At 45.4% G+C, this 17550-nt stretch overlaps 1 protein-coding gene and 1 pseudogene across 2 annotated transcripts; one reads left to right on the top strand and one right to left on the bottom strand.

The window, feature by feature from the left end:
• Positions 1 to 871: 871 nt before the first annotated feature.
• On the bottom strand, positions 872 to 10962 carry FUS (FUS RNA binding protein). 2 transcript variants are annotated; one of them, XM_036279459.1, is made up of 15 exons: positions 10878 to 10962; positions 9405 to 9429; positions 9146 to 9297; positions 8007 to 8148; positions 7632 to 7819; positions 7211 to 7418; positions 5584 to 5618; positions 4066 to 4098; positions 3231 to 3334; positions 2702 to 2831; positions 2348 to 2449; positions 2090 to 2213; positions 1633 to 1733; positions 1344 to 1491; positions 872 to 1073 (listed from the first exon to the last, which is right to left on the bottom strand). In XM_036279459.1, the coding sequence occupies exons 1-15, from the start codon at positions 10888 to 10890 to the stop codon at positions 1034 to 1036; spliced, it is 1545 nt and encodes a 514-aa protein (XP_036135352.1). In that variant the 5' UTR covers positions 10891 to 10962; the 3' UTR covers positions 872 to 1033. The 2 variants fall into 2 exon arrangements, with proteins under 2 accessions (XP_036135352.1, XP_036135353.1); XM_036279460.1 differs by having other exon boundaries at positions 8007 to 8145; positions 10878 to 10961.
• Positions 10889 to 15463, top strand: LOC118642170 (annotated as a pseudogene).
• Positions 15464 to 17550: the final 2087 nt, after the last annotated feature.

The raw sequence follows: 17550 nt of genomic DNA, 5'->3' as shown, positions 1-17550 counted from the left end.
AAAATTTTTTTTATGAAGAAAAAAAGCTCCCACAAGCCTAAAAATCTCAAAACAGCAATGATCTCAGCCCTCTGGGTACAGGCAGATATGAAACCAGGTAGACTAGTAACTCCCTACATCAACTATCTACCCAAGCCCCACCTTCAGGAAAATAGGGGGTGCAGGGTCACTCCCCCTGAAATATAAGGTAATGCCTCTACCTTTCTCAGCTAACCTCCCCTTTCTTACCATCTCATTCCCAAGCCTCTCCCCTCAAATTTAGCATCCTCCTAAGTATAAAAGGCCTAAGCAAACAAACATTTGAGATATTTTGACCCCTTAAGACCAATGGTTTCATATCGAAAATGAGTCAGAACACTAGGACTCAATCTTGCCTCTCCCATTTTCTGAGCCACATGATCCATGCACTTTGCTGCCCAGGAGGCGACAGCACCTCTGCAGTGAGTAGGTGCAGTTACTCCTTTGTGCAAAAGACCCTATTTGCAACCCCATCGTGGTCAAATTTGAATACTGCCCCAAAGGCAAACCTGATTTGAGACCCACCCTTCGTGAAGTGTCGGAGGGTAAAGCTGCTGCTATAAATAGTAAACTCACTAAGACCAGCATGTAAATAAATGTGCTCAAAATTGTCCAGAGTTGGGACAACATTCACAACATCACGAGTTCCTCATTTACCCCTTTTACACACCCCACTTTGTGATGATAGAGTTTTATCTCTACTTTCAAGGAGACCACTTGACCTTTTCTCCCCAGGACCAAGTATCAAACATTTTATTCCAGTTCCTGCTAGGCAGGATGAGCTGAAAGAGGAAAAAAAACCCACATTCCTGACCTGGACATTAATCCTCTGAAGAGGGGATAGAAAAGATAATTTTAACTAAAACAATGGTTTTTAATGGGAACCAGAGATATGGTTACAATTACATAGTCCGACACAAAAAACCCGTGGGTGGTCAAGAGTTGGAAGGTTACAAAACAATGAGGGTCACACTGGGTACAGAAGAAAAGCCGTTCCAGAACTTTAGGAGGCAGGCTAATATGGCCTCTCCCTGCGATCCTGTCTGTGGTCACCCCTGAAAGAAAGAGTATCCATTAAAGTCTGAGTTACCAACCTCTCCACCCACCCACCCACCCCCGAAATCCCAGCCCACAAAAAGTTATATTTTCTTAAGTACTGAATCTGCAGATTAGTGTCCCAAGATAATTTTCATCCCCTCTTTTCCTCCCCACTATGGTGACAACAGCTTAACAATCTAACCCTCAAAATGAAACCACTTTCTCAACAAAACCTTGCTATATCCCATGAGTTCTGTTCAATTACTTTTACTTCAATTTAGTCTTACCTGGAGTCCATCTTGCCAGGGCCAAAGCCACCTCTGTCCCCACCACCCCGGCCCCCTCGGAAGCCCCCACGGTCCCCGCCTCGGCCTCGGTAGCCGCCCCGATCATAGCCTCCTCTGCCACCACGACGATCATCTCCATAGCTACCCCCTAGGACAAAATAAATACAATAAATATATCACACATCCCCAAAACCCACCCCCCCACCTTCCCCTTCCCTCTAGCCTCCCTGCTTAAAATTAAGGGCTTCTTGATCCCAAATTCTTATTACCAGCTCTGCCTCTTCCTTACCCATATGAGAGCCTCCTGGTCCCCCTCCTGGGCCATCTGGTTTAGGGGCCTTACACTGGTTGCATTCATTTCTCCAAGAGAAGTTCATGTTCTCACATGTACTACGGAAAAGTAAAACAATTAATTAGTAGGAGTGGGGAGTAGACAAGACCTAAAATTAGGAATGTCTACATTCCAGTGACCTTACAGATACTGTTAGAAAACTGAGACCTGAGGCCTGAGGGCTCAGAAAAGCAAAATGCTTGCTTCTCAGGAACAGAAACAGGAACAAAAACTGCAAATTAGTGAACCCAGTCCAATACCTTTTCCACTACAGTGACCTTACCTAGGAGGAAAGCTCTTGGCCATGTCTGTCCCCATTAGCACCACAACTTGACTAATTTGGAAAATACGTACACAACTCTACCGTAACATCAAAGGGTACACATGTTAAGACCAAGAAAAAAGTTTCACTCACGGATTAGGACACTTCCAGTCCCCAGCTCGCTGCTGTCCTCCGCCACCGCCACCTCCACTGGGGAATCCTCCCCGGCCACCGCCACCACTGCCACCACCTCCATATCCTCCACGGCCCATGGGTCCTAGTGTGGATACAAGTTTGCATCTGGTCCCTTTGTTTAGTTAACCTAAACCTCCTTTTCTATGCAAGCCCTCACAATCCTCCCCCATCTCTTCACATCACCTCTTTAAACTAGTATCAGGAAAGAACTCTCACCTCCTCGCCCTCGGCCTCCACGACCATTGCCACCACCCCGGTTGAAATCTGCTCGCCGAGTAGCAAATGAGACCTTGATAGGATTCCCAGAAAATTCTTTACCTAAAGAAATAAAGGGGATATAAAAAGGAGATGTTTTATTAAGACCTGTGGGTCCAAAAACACACTAGGTACAATCAACAAGACTGTGCATTCCTGAAAAGGTTTATAATATAAGATATAAGCAAAAATAAAGACTACTGAAGCAGATCAAGTTAACTATCAGAAGATTCCAAGAAACCCTTAAAACACAGCCTGTTTCCAAAGGCTTGCTTACCTGACCTCCCCACCAGCCACCGGCTTCCTCATACATACCATCAAACCAGTCAATAGCTGCTTTAGCAGAAGGTGGGTCATCAAATGATACCGTTGCCTCTCCCTTCAGCTTGCCCGTTTCCCTGTCTGTGTATAGATTTATCATGGGCTGTCCAGTTTTCTTATTTGTCTAAAGAAAGCAACATGAAATAACCTCAGGCTTATAGGACACGCTGTTCTACCCACCCTTCCACTTTCTTCCTCCAAAACCTGAGGTTTATTGTAACCATACTTCAGCTACTCTCTTCCCAATTACTAGTTCCTATCTCACATGTAACTTGAATGAATATCAATAATTACAATAGTCTTTTCACCATATTAAAAGATAAAACTAAAGGCTGTAGCCTACAAATTCAAAAGTCTAGGATACTCCTTTTACCAATTGTGCCTGTGTTATTTTAAAATTCCAACAGCTAATGTTCCTTCAACAAATTAAGCTTTTAAGCATTAAGACATTTATTTTTACTAATGTGTGAAATCCAAAAGCCTGAAACACTGATAGAAAGCACCCACTCTGCTCCACAAGTACCTTAATAATACCAATCTGCTTGAAGTAATCAGCCACAGACTCGATTGTAACATTCTCGCCTAGGCCTTGCACGAAGATGGTGTTGTTGTCTGAATTATCCTGTTCTGCTTGTGAAACACAGACAGAAATGTGAATTAGGATAAAACAAGCAAAGGTAAAATGAGTCAGTGACTCCTGACCAATACCTGATATCAAACTTTCAAAGGAAAAAATTCTAAAGCAACCAATATCATTTGGTTTAGGTCAAACAAAATTCCACATCCCTATTTTCTATTGTATGAGCGCCTGTATGCTAGCCATTTCACAAGTTTAAAATTAGTTTTACAACTAATCTTTCAAACATGTTAATACCCATGACAGAAACCAGGGCTCAAGTTAACTGCCCAAGATCAGACAGTAGCACACCATTGTTTGTAAACTCTTTTAATTGAAGACCCCAAGATAAAACTTATTTTACACTAAAATCCAGTACAAACATAATCAGAAGATACACTAAATACTGCCCCTTTACAAGATGCTGCCCCTTTACAAGTCTTTCACTAATTCACATTTTTAAAAACCTATACTTTAAACCAGCATTTCTGACACATGGTCCATACAGATGCATCAGTACTCCTGAGTTCCTAACCTACTAAATTGCTGGTGGAGGAAACCACATCAGTTATTTCTGATATGTTCACTTACAAATCCCTGCTAACTATAGCTATGCCTAAACTGCCGTCCCCCTTCCTTTGCCTTCTCTACCTCTGCTTTTTTCATATTAAAGTTTCAAAGAACATCCACAAAAAGTTCATATACCACTTTAGTTATTCTTTCATGTCACCTGTGAACTCACCAGAGTCATGACGTGATCCTTGGTCCCGAGGGCCTTAAGCGACATGGGGGGGAAAAAAAAACAAGGAAAGAGGAGCCGTTAGTCAACAAGTAGAGAGACAAGGAAAAAACTTAAAACCAAATCCAAACTCTTTAACAAAATATCAGTTAAGTGCTCATAGCCTCACTCCAAACCCTGTCCTGGGTTGTCTGCCCAGAGAAAATCCTAGGCATGGCTGGGAAAGAAGACAGAGGCCTCTTTTCTTAAGATCTGTAACTTGAGTCCCCACAAGGACAACTCCACACTTCAGATAATGCTGCCTCCCCCAGCTCAGGCTGGGAAATGTCCTCAGCACAGATTTGGGGGGCCAAGAGGGAAACCCATTGTAGTTAACAAACCAACGCATAGCTTGGCCCTGTTCTCTCATCCCAGAGAGAAATGGGCTCACCACCAGCAATGTGCTGCGCATCCATCCGGTTTCTCCAAACTTCAAAACCAAAGACACTCATCCCTTGTGGAACAATTTTTAATTTCTTCTTTAGAAACCATTCTTAAAACCATGTTAAGTTTCCCCAAAACCACATGAAAATATTTTTGAAAGCATACATAATCGCTATTGATTTTTAAAGCATGTCCCAGGGAACAGACCAGAAATCTTATTTCCATAATGCAGCCTATTTTTTTTTTCCAGAAACCACCTTTGACCAAAGTTTCTCTGAATTCACCATATATAAATATTGTACCCACATTCAATGACACCTAAATCACGAACCCGGGCCTTTGGCTTTAAATGGTAAGACAAATCAAGAAACCTTTTGTTAGTTAACCAAACCAGAAAAGTTCCAGCTTACTGGGAGACTTCTCAAATTTGCAATTTTTCATTAATTCAAGTTTGTTGTTTAAGACCTGGTTATTTCCCATGAGCCACACATGCTCCCAACCTTTCTTGTAGTCACCTTCCTTCCCAACAGCTAGTTTCTATTTGCCCATCTCAATTGAGCTTAAATACATAAATGTAGACTTGAATTGACACCGTTCAGTATTTAATATATAAATATATACCAACTTCTCCATTCTCAGGGCAGGGCAGTTATTTCACATCCCCTTCCAGAAATTAAAACATTTAAAGGTTGTTACACTTACTTACACACACACACACACACACACACACACACACACACTAGCCTTGAACACATTATCAAAAAGGATCCTAAAGCCAAGTTGGTTCGTGTACCAGCACACTCTCCAGTTTTTCATAATGCCATGGTCACTAAGTGCCAGGTGTGGCAACACTCATTAAACACCTCTTATTAACCTGGGTCAAACCAATTTGGTTTAAGACGACTGCCGAGTCTTACCCCTGCCTGCCTCCATTAGCACACATCTGGCAGCAGGTGGCATTCTACCCCACCCCTTTCTGGAGGTGGTTCTGGACACTCCAAAACCTTTGACACTTAAAACACGCTAAGACATCTGCAAATGAACAATCAGACAAAGCATTGCTGGGAGTTGGGAATTTTGGAAACTCTGTTCACTTACCACCAAATTTATTGAAGCCACCACGGTCACTTCCGCTGGAGAAGACAAGTTAGAAGAAAGGACATGAAGCTTCCAACGTCTACAAACGGGCGTTTTTTTTGTTTGTTTTGTTTTTTGTTTTTATTTTGTTTAATATTCCCCAAACAACAAGGGTATGTGTTTTGGGAAAAAGATACAAGTGGCTACTAAAATACATTCCCCTTCCTGACCACCCCTTGTCTGACCTTTGAGCATGTCACACACACGTGTGCAATTTCTTAGACACAGTTTTTCAAGAATTTTGCTTTAAAAGATTATATATCTCTATTTCCTCTGGAAAAAAAAAAAAATGACCCATTTTCCTCGGTTGGTCTTCCGACGTAGCAGATGTTTTTTCCTCTTGTCTCAAGCGGCTGACAACCCAGCAGTTGGTTTAAAAACTCTACCCCCAATTTACCCAGAAGACATTTCACACCAGGCTGGGGTAGCCCTGAACACAATTTTGTGGTTTTTGCTTTGAAAGCAGCAAGCAGACCCAACCCCACTCCGTAAAAAGTCAAAACCAAAGGCAATTTCCCCTTAAAGCGAGACAAACTTAGCTAATCCCTATCCTAACTACTGAGCTGTTTTTGATTTCCCCCAACCACCGGGGTCACCCCTTCTACACTGCGAGAAGAGCGAAGTATTTTGCAATGTCACCTTTCATACCTGTGGCACATAAAATGCAGAGCAAGTTAACAGTCACATAACAGTTGTTTTTCTTTTAAGTTTTGCATTAAACACACACACACAACAGAGTTTTCCTCATTTTTGTAGTTTTTGAGATTGCCCCCACCCACCTCTGAATACTTACCATATATAAACTCACTTTAAAAACCTACTTTTTCCAAAAAAGGAGCAACACATTGACATTCCTCCCCTTTTCATGAGACAGGAGTATGGTCCTTGAAATCGTTATTTACCAACAGATTTGACGCATGCTTTAACATCAAATCTAGGTTTTACTTCAACTCTACTGGGAAGGGAAGAAGGTCCAGTTGGACAAGTAACCAGGGGATGGGGGACAGTGGAGCAAATATGTGGGATACCACTGTCCAGTGTATTTTGTCCAAAAGGTCTGCACACTTCAGTAGCCCCACAAAGCAAGTCACAAACAAAATCATCAGTCAGTCAAATTACTGCAAATCAAGCTCATGGATTCAAATGACTACAGAATACGGAGAGTAGTCAATTCCTGGAAGCTGAAGTTAGGTTAATCATTAACAACTCCCTTAGAGGAACACATGGGAACACAAGTAACAAGTTTCCCTATTACCAGGAGTGGGATCATCGGTTTCCCTTGCAGAGAAAGCCTTTACTTCCATGTTTCTTGCCTAGGATATCAATGACTCCAATCCATACACACCCATATGTTTATCCTTTTCCTCTGGAAATGTAAGTATCAACACTCAGAGGTATGGGTGGGAGTTCAGGCTCCCCAATTCTCACAAAAATAAAATGGGGATGGAGGAATAAACAGTCAATGCCCTTATAGCAAAGCCATGACAAATCCCTAGAATAAGACTAATCATGCTCAAAGGTACTTAAGATTCATGCAATCCACCACACCCCCCCAATGATGTTACTCCCTGGCTCACAAGACACCTACCCCATGCCGCCTCTGCCTCCACGGCCGCCTCCACGACCTCTGGGTTCATAGCCACCACTGCTGCGGTTGTAACCACCACCACCGCCCCGGCCTCGTCCCCCACGGTCCTGCTGGCCTCCCCCGTAGCCACCGCCACCACCACTTTGGTCCTGATTGCCATAACCGCCACTGCCGCCACTCATGGAGGACTGATCTTGGCCATAATTACCTGTCAGGAAAAAAAGATAAACCTTGAGAGAGAAAAACTGAAGTGACAAAAAGTTCAACCATGCCAAGAGATAAATGAATAGGGGAAAGAAAAAAAAGACAGCAGGGAACAAGAAATCCAGATTTTTAAGAACCCTTTTAGGGCAAGGGCCAAGCAAAAATTTAAGTCCTTATAGAAAACAGGTATGAGACAAAATTGAAGACAGCTTCTCACCTCCACCACCCCCTCCGCCACCTCCACTGCTACTGTTGTACTGGTTCTGTTGTCCATAGCCCTGAGGAGGATTATAGGAGCTTTGCTGCTGTCCATAGCTAGGCTGCTGTCCACCATAGCCAGACTGCTGACCATAGCCCCCACTCGGGGGCTGCCCATAGTTGCTGCTCTGAGAACTGCTACCGTAACTAAGGAAAAGGAAAAAGACAGAACCATAATGCCAGCATACCCACTACTTCCTTTCATTTTTGGTACATCCCATTCTCTGAACCCAACAAAGACACTCCCCCAGTTACTCCTCATAATTGCTCCTATCACGTTATCATTTCTTATCAATTCACCCATGTTCTTTTAGGCCTCGCCACAACTCCTTACCTTCCAGAGGTGCTGCTAGGAGCTGGCTGCTGGCCATAGCCAGGGTAGGACTGCTGCCCATAAGATGACTGAGAACTCTGGCCACCACCATAGCCACCAGTTGAGCCATATCCCTGGGGAGCTGACTGAGCACCATAGCCTGCTACAAGGAAAAGAGAAAGGAAATCACAAAAGCTAAGAGAAAAGGCAAAGAATGGGTTGAAAAAAGTTACATATTACCTCATGCTACCCATACTTTAAAAGTCTACCTCTTAGCAGCTGCTTAGAAATCTTACAACTCATAGTCAAAATAGTTATCCTGCCCTGGCCAGTATGGCTCAACAGTTACAGGTCCAGGTCACAGACTGAATGGACGCAGGTTCAGTTCTGGTCAAGGGCATGTACCTGGGTTGCAGGTTCAATCCCCAGCCCTGGTGAGGGTTGTGCAGGAAACAACCAATTGATGTCTGTCTGTGTGTGTGTGTGTGTCCCTTTCTCTCTCTCTCCCTCCTTCCTTCCCTATCTAAACATCAATGAAAAAAATATCCTCAGGTGAAGATTAGGAAAAAAAGTTATCGTTCTCTTCTACCCTAAGGTTAATGCTCCAACTTCTACCAACTTCATTCAAATTTCATCCCGTCCATCCAAAGCCAATCTCCAGGACCACCACTAACCACAGCCCAAGATCCCTATTCGTTAACATCATTTCAACCTGCTCATACATCTGCATTATAAATAAGACAACCCAGGTTATTTGTATGTCAGGGCCTCAGGGCAAATTCCACCCCTGAGTAGCACATGATGACATAATAGTCTGACTTCAAACATCTTCAGGCAAATCATTTTCTCCCTGTAAGTATTAAAAGCCTAAAACTTTCTCCCTTTAGTAAATTCTTTCCCCCCACATTTCACTTTCATGCTGAGGGGCAATGGGGAAATGTGCAGCATGAATAGAAAGTTAAAAAAAAAAGAACATAAAAGAAACAGAATTATAAACTAATAAGCATTTTTGCTTGAAAGGACTCCAAAGAGTTTTTTAAGGAGTAGATAAGGGAAAAGAAACACGGGACAGTTTCAACATGTCAGCACTGCTTAGGGTTAAGAAAAGCCACATTCAAAAAGAGCAGGAAGAGGCAGGGTGACCCACTTAAGAGACTCACTGTTCTGGGTCTGTCCATAAGAACCATAGGTGCTCTGGCCATAGCCTGAAGTGTCCCCTGACTGGCTGTAGCCACCATAACTCTGCTGTCCATAGGGCTGACTGCTCTGCTGGGAATAACCCTGCCCAGGCTGGGTGGGGTACGCCCCATAGCTGTAGGATAAAAAAAAAAAACAGCAATCAGGAAAACTATCTTAGCAACTCCTGCCCTCTAAAACTTTAGCTTTCTACAACTTTGGAAGGCCAGAAATGACACTCACCTTTGGGTTGCTTGTTGGGTATAGTCTGCAAAAGAAAAATACAATTACGTCACTTTCAGCCATCCCTAAGAGTAATACACAATAAAACAAAGGCATATTTCTACAGAGACCAAGAGACCTTATTGAAAATGTACAAGTTTTGGTGGACAGCCAATCTTCCACAAATTCAATTGATATCAGGAACTGCACAAATTTACACACATCTTTTTCATGCTCACTCCATGAGGAAGGTATCATCAAGAGTCAAGCAGAAGTCAGAGTTACTTAAGTGGGATAGGTTTTAATTAAAGCTGGAGGCAGGAGGCAACTGTTCCAGATGTAGCCACTCTCAACAAGACCCAAAGAACAAGCATGTCTCCCAAGAGGCCATTCCACCCTTTGCCCACTCTTGGAGAATGGAAAAGTAGACTTTTAATGCAAAGCCAGGTAACCAAGAGAACTCTGACCCCAAATGACTCAGCTCATCAAAGTGCTCGCCTCAGGAGAGAAGTTAACTGGTACTCAAGTCCCCAGCCCTGTGTGGCTCCAACTGAATCCACTTTCTCATCCCACTGCCTTCCCCGGAGCTGAGGGGGAACTCGGTCAATCAAAAGTAGCAAAAGAGCTTTTAAAAAACCACTATGAAGGCGCACCAACCAGATCAACTCCTCTCCTCCGCACCGTAAACGAGGCACTTCCCCCGCAGGAAAGGGCTAAAGGACCAGGAGAGGGTGTGGCCTCGGGCTGCTGTTCCTTGCCGATCCCACTTCAGAATGAGGAAATTTAGGCGGGAACGCGCTCGGACTCGCTCCCCAAGTCCGTTGGACGACCCTCAGAAATCACCATCATCCCCCGCCAACCGTTAAGCGGGCACGCGGCCTGGATCCCGAGCCTCTGCCCCGGCCGCGTGGCAACCGAGGCGGGAAGAAGGTGGTCCCGCCCCTTCCCGAGGGACCCGTTGGGGGGAGGAGGGAAGTGGAGGTCCTAACCGGACTGGCACCAAGGAGTCTCCAACCGAGCGAGGGTCTCGCGACAAAAAGCAGGACCGGCAAGAGGCGGGAGGGGGGTTCGCGCCGCGAAAAGGGGGGGAGGGGCCAGCAGAGCGCGTGCGCGCAGCGAGTGCCCGGATGCAGCACTGCGACAAAGCGGCCCGAACGCAAGGCTGGGAACCGGGGGGAGGAAAAGGCTACAGAGACCGAGCATTTACATCCCTAGCTCACGTTTCACACCACCAAGAAGCGTGCCTCCCAACTCTGACCTCAAGGAAAAGAACTGGGAATGAAGACCTCCCGCCCCGCGCAAGGCGCCAGAGGAGCGAAACAAGATGGCGACATCGGCTTCCCCCTTCCACCCTTCTATGCCGCTTCCCGCCACAGTGGTACAAGAAATCCTACACGCGATCGTCGCCCGGGTCCCACCGAAAAACAAAAGCCCAGCTGGGAGAGAATGAAGGCCCAGGTCGGCGGACCACCGCTGCCTCGCGCCCTTACATACCGTTTGAGGCCATGTCGGCGCACGCGCACACAGGCCCACACGCAACAAGACTCCCAACACCACAGAACTCCGACGCCTCGAGGACTGAGCAGCCCCGCCGCCTGCGCGGTTTATGTACGCCTCCCCGCCTACGTACCGCGGGGGAATGTACCAAATGTGGAAAGCAAAGGGGGAAGTATGGCGGGACTCCCATCACTCTTCAGAAGGCATAGAGGGCCGAGAAGACAGAAGGGGAGCATATTAACTAAGAACCTAAGAATCTTCAAATAATACATATAATCTTGTTTTTTCTAACAAAGAACTCCGATTCGCTCTGCAGGACTAGCCCAGGATTACTCTCACCCCTATGAAGGCATAATGGTACGGTCTAATTACCCTCTGGGGGCGGGGCGAGGGGCCCAGGGCGTCAGAGGGCTGAACTGTAGTCAAAGCCCCGAGTCGCGGGGCGGAACCGAAATTCCTTTGGCAGACCTATTTCACTGGGCCCTACTTTCACTCAGGATAACGAGCTCCTGCGCTCCATTGCTCTTCCGCTACACCAGATGGTGCATCGTTTTTCCGCCACCAACCTTCCTCTCTCGCTCTAAGATTTCTCCCCTGACACCGCACTCCGACCCCGCGTCTGGGTTTTCACTTCGTCTTTAAGGGTTGCGTTTCTTTAGTCCTTACCAGGGTTTGTAGATTGTGACTTTTGACCTGCAAGAAAGCATGGTGTTTAGCCCGGACCCCTGGGTCCTAGTCTGGTCCAGCACTGATCGCCCACCCAAACCGTCACAGTTTTGCCCCTGACTAGCCTTGGGACGGGAAAGCCCAGGCCCTCTGGACCCTTGCCTAGAGATTAGAATAGGGGTCTCTAAGCCTTTTACTCTTTATTTTCCTTAAGCCCTGCCAAAAAACCAGTGTGGAGATCCAATAATAACTGGTATTTGTACAGGGCTTAAGTGGTTTAAAAATGCACAATTAACTAGTTTTTCATCACAATCTTGTGAAGAAAGTAAAGGTATTTCTATTTTATAGGTAAGAAAAGCGAGACTCAGACCAAGTGCAGCTAAGGGTCAGAGGTTGTGATTCGAATGCAGGTCTGTGTAGCTGCAAAACACTCCTTTTGTTGGTTACATGAACACTTCGAAGTGTTCTGAAGCCTAATGACTCCCTGTGAGACCAAAGACAAAAAAGTGAATTGACTTGCAACTTGCACTCTAATCGACCTAACTTAGAGAAGAAAACTTGAATATACTGAATAAAATTAGACAAAGGAGGTTATTCCTGGTACACGTGCATGCAGATTTTCCTTCCCAACTTATCTTTGACCTGGGTTGCAGAAGTTCCTTCTTAGGCTAGACACATTTTCCTGGAGAAAAATTGAGAACTATGCCCTAGGCCTGCCCACAAACTTCTACTAACCCCTGATTGAGAGACCCTGATGGCCCTTGAACACCTTGTCACCCACCCACCCACATTGGGAGGGCAGTGTGACAAGGGAGTGAGGGCAAAGGGAAGTCCATCACTCACTCATTCATTCATTCTACAAATATTTATTAAGTATCCATAGTGTTCCAGTCACTGTTCTGAGCACTGCGGACACACTAGTGTAAAAAATAAATGAAGCAATGTAATAACAAAGCTAGCATTTAATAATGAAATATTTTGCCTTGGCCGGTTGGCTCAGCAGTAGAGCATTGGCCCCTGACCAATGAGTCCTGGGTTTGATTCTGGCCAAAGGCAAGTACCTCAGTTGCGATTAGGCCCTGGTTGGAGTTGTGTGGGAGGCAACCAGTAGACGTGTCCCTCTCCAGTGGATGTTTCTCTCCTTCCCACTCTGTCTGAAGATAAATAGAAAAATATCCTTGGGTGAGGATTAAAAAATAAAAATTAAATATTTCTATGTTAAATATATAACATTTATAATAGGGTTTGTATGTCTTTGATAAGTCTTACTAAGTATCAGGCACTCCTCTGAATGCTTTTAGTATAACTTGTTTAATCTTATTCCTCATCATAAAAGGTTGATGTGAGGATTACATTTGACAGATGAACAAATAAGCACAGAAAGGCCAAAAGCTGTGCCCTGGGCTATACAGAAAGTGGCATAGCCAGGTTCCCAACCCAGGCAGCCTGGCTCAGAGTTCCTACTCTTAACCCCTGTGCTTCCATAAACATCACTTAAATCACTGCATACAATTTAAGCATGGGGCCTGGCAGAAGGATAAAAAAGATCCCATCCCTGGTCCTGGCCGGGTGGCTCAGTTGATTGGAGTGTCATCCCAAACACCAAAAGGTTGTAGGTTCAATTTCGGTCCAGTCAGGACACATACCTGGGTTTGGGGTTCAATCCCCGGTCAGGGCACATATGGAAGGCAACCAATCAATGTTTCTCTCTCATGTCGATATTTCTCTATCTCTCCCCTTCCCTCTTTCTCTAAAAATGAATGAAAACATATCCTCGGGTGAGCCCAGCCAGAGTGGCTCAATAGTTGAGTGTCGACCCATGTACCAAGAGGTCACCAGTTCAATTCCTGGTTAGGGCACATGCCCGGGTTGTGGGCTCGATCCCCAGTGTGGGGCATGCAGGAGGCGGCCAGTAAATGTTCTCTCTCCTCGATGTTTCCATCTCTCTCTCTCTCTCTCCCTTCCTCTCTCCCTCAAATCAATAAAGGGGGAGGGGGGAGGAACATATCCTTGGGTGAGAATTAAAAAAAAAAGATCCAGCCCTGGCCAGTTTGACTCAGCAGTTAGAGTGTCAGCCTGCAGTCCAAAAAGACCCGGGTTCGGTTCCCGCTAAAGGCACGTACCTCTGTTGCAGTTTGTCCCTGGCCCTGGTTGGGTCGTGCAAGTGGCAGCCACTCAATGTGTTCCTTTCATGTCGATGTTTCTCTCTCTGTCTTCCTCTCTCTCCCTCCCGCTCTGTCTGAATAAAAAATGGAAAAAAGTCCTCGGGCGAGGATAAAAAAAAAAAAAGATCCAGTCCCTGAACCATAAGACCTTATAGCCAGTGGGTAAGATGTGGGTAGGACCCAGAGACCCCAAAGTGTATTTGAATCAAATGTGGTAAGTGCTGTGATATGGAACCAAGGACTCTGGAAACCCAGTGGGGAAAGCAAGTCATCCATTAGGTAGACAACCACAGAAGAGGCAAAAGAGGTAGTATCACTGAACCAGGCCTTACAGGATAAGTAGCAGTTCACTGAGCACCAAGAGGAAGGGATGAAATAGAAATGACAAAGAGAAAGGCCTGGTTGAGGAAAGGCGCTCATGAGGCAGAGCAGCAGGGAGTAACAGGCTCAGATTATGACCACTGAAAGGTTTCTCCAAGGTTCTCTCTCTTGGTGAACCTTTCCTGATTCACATAACACAGGGCCTCTCACTTGTCTTTAAATTCTTCTTTTAAAGATATGTCAGGTCTCTTTACATGACATCCTTGCTCCTGGCCCTACCACTTTTTCCACTGTCCATCTGTCTTCTTCCCCTGTATTCACATCACCTATTCCCCCTTAGATGGCAGTGCTCTCCAAAGTTTTGTCTCCAGCCTTCTTTGCTTCCTCCTCGATACCCGAGGCCCCAACTGTGGCCTCACATGAAATGCAGCCTGCAGACAGGTTCTGTATAGCTAAAATTTTGTTTTTAATATTTTTAACTGGTTGCCCACACTAAAAATAGTGTAAAAATCCAAACTCTGGCTTTTCTTGAAAATTGAAGTCTGGCCATCCTGGGCCCACTTTCCCACACAGCAAGGGTCAGGGGCAGCCAGAAGCATCTGGGGGGCATGTGCTTGTATTCACCACAGTCTTCCTTCCTCCCTAATATTTCTGACATGGAAGCTGGTGTCAATTGTCATTTATGTCAGGTGTTTAATGCAGCTTTCTTTTTGTTAAGGGAGGGAGAGGCTGTTCCTGAGGAGGAACGCCGAAGATCGCGGCCTGAGGCGGTGGTAGAAGCCGGGCAGTTCGCTGCAAGACCGTGGAGGGCGGCGGGGGAAGCGGCAACAAAACCACAGCGGGGTTGGCCGGCTTTTCGGAGCCGGCGGAGCTGGTTACTCGCACGCGGATTTGGCCGGCGTCCCGCTGACGGGTATGAATCCTCTGCCTCCTTATTTAAATGTGGATCCATGGTATCTCGTGCAGGATACACATGAGTTTATTTTACCAACCGGAGCTAATAAAACCCTGGGCAGATTTGAACTGGCCTTCTTTACCATGGGAGGATGTTGCATGACAGGGGCTGCATTTGGGGCCATGAATGGTCTACGGCTCGGATTGAAAGAAACCCTGAACACGGCCTGGTCCAAACCAAGAAATGTACAGATTTTGAACGTGACGACCAGGCAAGGGGCACTTTGGGCTAATACTCTAGGTTCTCTGGCTTTGCTATATAATACATTTGGTGTCATCATTGAGAAAACACGAGGTGCAGAACATGACCTCAACACAGTAGCAGCTGGAGCTATGATGGGCATGTTGTATAAATGTACAGGTGGTCTTCGAGGGGTAGCACGAGGTGTTCTAGCAGGACTAACACTTATTAGCCTCTATGCACTATATAACAACTGGGAGCACATGAAAGGTTCCTTGCTCCAGCAGTCACTCTGAAGCTTTTGCCAACTTGTGAATAGAGGACACTTTAGTAGTTATCCAGATCGATTTATGAGTCAGTCTGGAGTTCTCTCTTATACCTAAAATTCGTTTGAAAAAGTATGCAGATTCTGATTTGCTGTGATTAAGATGGCTGACCAAACTGGCTCTCCTTCCAGCCATTAGTGGGTTGAAGCCAAAACCTTTCAGTGGCTGAGTAATATGGTTCTCTTTGAAGATCTTGCACCTGTTCTGTTACCCCCCAAACTGGAAAACCACTCACTCCCATAATTCAGGTCATTCTTGTTGTCCATACTGTATCACCACGTTTGTTCATTTAATGATCCAAAACTGTAATATTGCCCTGTATTCCCAATAAAGGGTGAGAACAGAAAAAAGTGTGGGGGGGGGGGAGAGAGAAACATCGACATGAAAGAGACACATTGAGTGGCTGCCTCCCGTACAACCCAACCAGGGCTGGGGACAAAGTGCAACCGAGGTACATGCCCTTAGCAGGAACCGAACCCGGGTCTCCCTGGACTGCAGGCTGACACTCTAACTGCTGAGCCAAACCGGCCAGGGCCAATGCAGTTTTTCTTAAGGCAGAGTTAAAAGCAAAGAAAATATCTCTTCCCTTCAGACATAGGAAATCAAAGCAGGCCCTGGTTTTCAGGCCTCCAGCTGGCCCTTGGTGGCACTTGGGTTTGTGATTAGTTCCCAGATCTGGGGTTCTTAACATATTTTGTGCCAGAGTCTAGTGATGTGTGTTGACCCCTTCTTAGAATAGTAGTGTTAAATTTATGAAACAAACTTTGTTTGGAAACCAATTAAATGGAAATACAGTTATCAATGTATTTCTTTAAAACATCTTTTTGTGTTTTTTTTTTTTAATCCTCATCCGAGGACATTTTTTGATATTTTGTTCAGATAGAGTGGGAGGGAGAGAGAGAGAGAGAGAGAAACATCGATGTGAAAGGGACACATCAAGTGGTCGCCACCCACACGACCCCAACCAGGGCCGGGGACAAACTGCAACCGAGGTACGTGCCCTTAGCGGGAACCGAACCTGGGTCTCTCTGGACCACAGGTCGACGCTCTAACCGCTGAACCAAACCGGCCAGGGCTAAAACATCTTTTTGATCAGATATACCCATCTGATCGATAATATAATTAATAACTATCTTAATTTTGAAGTAGAGTAGAATGTAAAAAATGTTTTAAGATACCTGCAACAGCTCTGGCCAGTTTTGCTCAGTGGTTAGAGTGTTGGCCTGCGGTCCCGAGAGACCTGGATTTGGTTCCCGCTAAGGGCATGTACCTCGGTTGCAGTTTGTCCCCGGCCCTGGTTGGTCGTGCGGGTGGCAGCCACTCGACGTGACCCTTTCACGTGGATGTTTCTCTCTCTCTCTCTCCCTTCCACTCTGTCTGAACAATAAAATGGGAAAATGTCCTCAAGTGAGGATCAAAAAAAAAAAAAAAAGATACCTGCAACAACTGCAATGTGATATGGAATTTTCTGTTGATGACAGAGACCCAGAAATTGCTATGATTTGTTGCCTATAGATACCATATTGAGAAAAATGCTAAATTTCAATTAGAAGTTAGTGAAAATAAATATGTACATAGCCCTGGCCGGTTTGGCTCAGCGGTTAGAGCATCGGCCTGCGGTCCGGAGAGACCCGGGTTCGGTTCCCGCTAAGGGCATGTACCTCGGTTGCAGTTTGTCCCCGGCCCTGGTTGGTCGTGAGGGTGGCAGCCACTCGATGTGTCCCTTTCACATCGATGTTTCTCTCTCTCTCTCTCTCTCCCTCCTGCTCTATCTGAACAAAGAATGAAAAAAGTGTCCTCGGGTGAGGATAAAAAATAAATAAATAAATAAATAAATAAATAAATAAATAAATACATAGTCCCCCCTTATTCACAGGAGATACTCTACAGTGGATGCCTGAAACCACAGACAGTACTGAACCCTGTATATCCTATGTTTTTTCCTCTGTATACAGTTGTTAAAGAGAAAACCAGAGACCCAAAATGATATCACTCATGCTAAAGCTCATGATGCCAAACCTAGATTTAATACCTCATCTAACTGAAGTTTCAACCCT

This window comes from Molossus molossus, unplaced genomic scaffold (assembly GCF_014108415.1).
Source record: "Molossus molossus isolate mMolMol1 unplaced genomic scaffold, mMolMol1.p scaffold_m16_p_3, whole genome shotgun sequence".
NCBI classification, from domain to species: domain Eukaryota; kingdom Metazoa; phylum Chordata; class Mammalia; order Chiroptera; family Molossidae; genus Molossus; species Molossus molossus.
Note: the sequence above shows the minus strand (reverse complement) of the source record. Positions and strands in the feature narration are given on the sequence as shown.